The sequence below is a fragment of the Plutella xylostella genome, chromosome 23 (assembly GCF_932276165.1).
Source record: "Plutella xylostella chromosome 23, ilPluXylo3.1, whole genome shotgun sequence".
Lineage (NCBI taxonomy): Eukaryota > Metazoa > Arthropoda > Insecta > Lepidoptera > Plutellidae > Plutella > Plutella xylostella.
The window spans coordinates 8,356,745-8,360,647 of NC_064003.1; the positions used below are offsets into that span (position 1 = coordinate 8,356,745).

Here is a 3,903-nt window from a genome sequence, read left to right on the forward strand (position 1 = left end):
TATAGGTATAAATTCATAGCACAAATTAATTAGCTCTCCTCTTACATAACACCGTCCATTCTATCTTCCACTCAATCAATCTCAAGAAAATCCCCTGTCAAGCGACACTGACACATTAAATTCGACACCCCTATTCTCACTTGACGAATTTAAATTAATTCAAAAGATGGCCAAATATCAAATTATATCCAGAATAAGCCCTCTGTGAGTGACTGGATTCGACACAGTCGATCAAAATTAATCTAACCTAATCCGAAGAGGCTGCCTGAAGTTTAAACAAAGATATTGAAAATTGTGTGTTGAGTGCAGCGATGTGGCCTATTCCTAACTAATGCTGATGCATACAATTTCTAAAAACTAGAAGAAAATAGGACATGTAATTTATATCTTTCCTGTGTTAAAATCATTGTAATATCATATTTGAAGTCATATAAAAAACTATTTAAATTCTGTAAACACTTGCTACTAAACATAAGCAATTTTTTTTATCAAACCTAGGCCGACGATAAATTTTATCACAATAGAAGAAGCCAATCTCATTGTGAGTGTAGCATTATGTAGCCCTCCCTAAGTTTAATCGTTGCTTATTGCTTTAAACCCCCGGGATGGCTAAACTGTGAGTCCTGTTACAAATAAACACAGTCTGTTGTTGATTTGTATTGCAATATACTGAAAATTAATTTTCGAACCTAAGACTTCGGACTATGTTAAATGTAGCGTTTTAAAAAAATACTTACGGTAGTGCAAATGTCATATAAAAATTATTTATTATATTAATTCGTGGCCTAGATACCCAATCCAAGCTTATGAAATAAAAATCCGTAAATATTTAAACATAAACTATGTTGAACGTTGTTACAGTATCTACAAAAATAAGCAGGTACTATACGTAACTAACAAAACAAAGAACTAAATTTGTTGATCGGCACAAAACCACTTAAAATGCCTAAAATTCTCCTCCACTGAACCTATTATACCTACCCTCGTAATGTCTATAAAACCTGTCATCCACATAGCCAAACTATGCGAGTCCCATTATTCAAAACACAAAACCGTGCTCATTATTTTTAACGAGACTTTCATACAAAAGTTTCCATCGATGGCAAAAACGTCCAATTTACCGGAAAAAAATAAAAACCCTAAGTAATTGACTTGTATTGTCCGGCTTGGGGGAGACTGGCGAAAATTGCCAAGAGTGTTTTACACATGACCCTCTATAACAATAACCAATCAGTGCCATACGCGGCCCGTTATGTGTCCAGATATTGTAGCAATTTTACCGAGAATTCGCACTTCGCACCCTTTTAGGAGATTAACTTGATTTTTGTGATAGATAAAGTTAGGGTTCACAGAATGTTCACAACATTACAGATTGTACTTTAACAACTATGCCTACGTATAAAATGCTTTTAATATTAATCCTATTCGTAAATGTATATCCTGTACTTAAGTACTTATACAATATTATTATTATATATTTTGCAATAAAGACATTGCATTTCTTCAAAGTTGAATTTTTACAGTAAAAAAAAACATTTACTAATTCAATCATAAATCACTGCCACCATCGCGCAACATCTCCGCTAAGCGCCGCATCACCAGTTCCCGCTCGCCGCGCAACTCGTCCGAACACGCGCCGAACCACGCGCGCAACGCCGAGCAGCGAGCGTGCGCGCGCTCGCGGTACAACGCGCCGTCGGCCGTGGACGTCACTTCCGCTGATGTGTGCGTTTCATCTGTAAGTACAGTATGATGAAAATTATAGTTGAGTATATGTGCAGTGTATGTTGTTTTGAAAAATATTTGTTTTAAGATGTGCTTGCCCGGGGCTTAATAACGGGACAAAAAATAAAATGAGGCTATTGAGGGTAATTGTTGTTATCAGTGAATATTCTTTTTGTATGCATAGGACTGAAAGCCAAAAATTCATTATCAACACAGCACTCTGTACAATTATACTAAGTATACTTTATCTTTTATTTGTGAGATATTAGCCTATTTAGTTTAATTAAAATAAAACAAATACATACAGCAATAGGTCGGCCACGAAAGCAGTGGCAGGTGAGTACATCGCCGGTCAGACAGCTCGACGTGTTGCGCATTGGGTAGATCCTTAGCTACCAGCGTTGCGCGTCCGGAGCACCGCGCGCCGCACGCGTAACGCACCGCGTAGCGCCAGGCCGACGCGTTGCTTTCTTCCGACTCTAGAAGCCATGCTCCCCTGTAATACAAAAATTATGAATTTCAGAATAAAACTGCGAAAATTTTTGTCACATTGATTTGGTATATTATGTATTAGATTAATAGGTCTTAGGTCGAGAAGGCTACAAAAGGTGTGCTCTCTAATGGAGCTGGAGCGATGAATCTCTATGTAGCGCGCCCAAAGAGTGCCTGTCACCTTGTCAAGTAACAATTTTCAGAGATTTTGCATAAATTAATACCAACAATTAGACAACTCACATATGCGGATGCAACACACGTTGCGTGTTAAAATCGGCCAGCTTGTGCGCGAGGTTACGTGGTGTGACGCGAGTGTAGTTGCGCGCCGACTCCACCGCAGTGTCCACTTGCCAGATCGTTGCTAGAATAGCCACAGACGCGGCGAAGATTACCCACCGCCGTAAACGCAATCTGTCGGCGCGGGACCACGACTGAAAGAAGGATATAAGCACTGAATGTAAAAATTGTTGAATTGAAGTTACGCGGTTAAAAACTTGATGTGTGGTTTAGAAAAAGTGATATTTGTCGAACCAGAAAATGAGTCATCATCATCATCACGACCCATCACGTATCCCCACTGCTGGGGCACGAGTCCCCTTCCAATGAAGGAAGGATTCGCCGGCATAAAATGTGTGCTGGGGACTATTGACCGGCCTCCCGTCGCAACTGGTTACTAATCACAGTAGTGATTACGCGTATAGTGCATGATAGGTACCTTATAAAAATTACCCACCATTTTCACGATTATGAGTAACAAAACACGAACTTCTAATACACAAAACGCACTTTCAAGCGACTGACGAAACAACCATTCACATCTCGTGGCGGATACAAACGAGATAGCAACATCCGCCGTTCCCCTCCCCCGCGCGTCTGGTCTCTCCCGAAACTCCCGAGTCCCGATACTATGATCCTCTATTTTTAGCACAAGCTTGTTATTGTTATATTTCACAGATGGCGCTAGTGACGTCATTTCTAAGGTCAAGGATTTACAGTACTTAGCAGTAGTAACGAAGTTGGAAACCCTTAAAAGCACCGCATTACTTTTAAAGTTAGTACTAAACCTGTTTATTTTATGAAAAAGTTATTAAAATCCCCGAAGAAACTTGAAAGGACAAAAATACAGTCATTATTGAAAAATATCTTTATTTAGAAGACCTAGGTACTTATTCAATATGAACCCACGCAGATTTCATTTTATCACGTGACATCGACTCTTTCCCATAGGCTGAAACATCTAATTTAACTAAGTGTACTATACTGTAAAATCTTTTTTCAGTGAATCTATTGCGATCCAATGCTGCACTAACCGTTATTCAGTTTCAGAAAGGCGAAAGATTAAATTAATTCTTACACTGGAGCATTTAGTCTCTTTCCCACTGCTAAAACAATAAAATCTGGGACGTGCCTCGCAAATGTACCTCGCTGGAATTAAATAAATTGAAAGTCGCCTTGCAATTTGTTACAAAGCTCGCGTGGAGCCGTAAAACCATTTGCGGGCGCCATTTTTTCTAGGGTTCCATGGTTCCTCTGTGGTTTGTTTTGTCAACTATTGTTTTCTGTAGAAAAGGTTCGCGATTGGAGGCAGCTAAACGTAACGTGGGACACCCTCACGCCCGCTGGACTTAGTCCGGTAGCCGGTGGCCGCTACCGCCACCTTGGATGAGAAAAGCCGAAAGCAAG

General features: G+C 39.8%; 1 protein-coding gene across 1 annotated transcript; it reads right to left on the bottom strand.

Annotated features, from left to right (window-relative positions):
* Positions 1 to 1,528: 1,528 nt before the first annotated feature.
* Positions 1,529 to 3,208, bottom strand: LOC105386189. The gene is made up of 4 exons (XM_048629489.1): positions 2,954 to 3,208; positions 2,461 to 2,651; positions 2,031 to 2,221; positions 1,529 to 1,736 (listed from the first exon to the last, which is right to left on the bottom strand). The coding sequence occupies exons 1-4, from the start codon at positions 3,191 to 3,193 to the stop codon at positions 1,549 to 1,551; spliced, it is 810 nt and encodes a 269-aa protein (XP_048485446.1). The 5' UTR covers positions 3,194 to 3,208; the 3' UTR covers positions 1,529 to 1,548.
* Between the last annotated feature and the right edge of the window lie 695 nt (positions 3,209 to 3,903).

Coding starts and splice junctions, on each gene's coding strand:
- LOC105386189 (XM_048629489.1), bottom strand. CDS start 3,193: ATGACGTCACTAGCGCCATCTGTGAAATATAACAATAACAAGCTTGTG. Junction 2,652..2,953: donor TACTCATAATCGTGAAAATG/GTGGGTAATTTT, acceptor TCCTTCTTTCAG/TCGTGGTCCCGCGCCGACAG. Junction 1,737..2,030: donor TTCGTGGCCGACCTATTGCT/GTATGTATTTGT, acceptor CTGTACTTACAG/ATGAAACGCACACATCAGCG.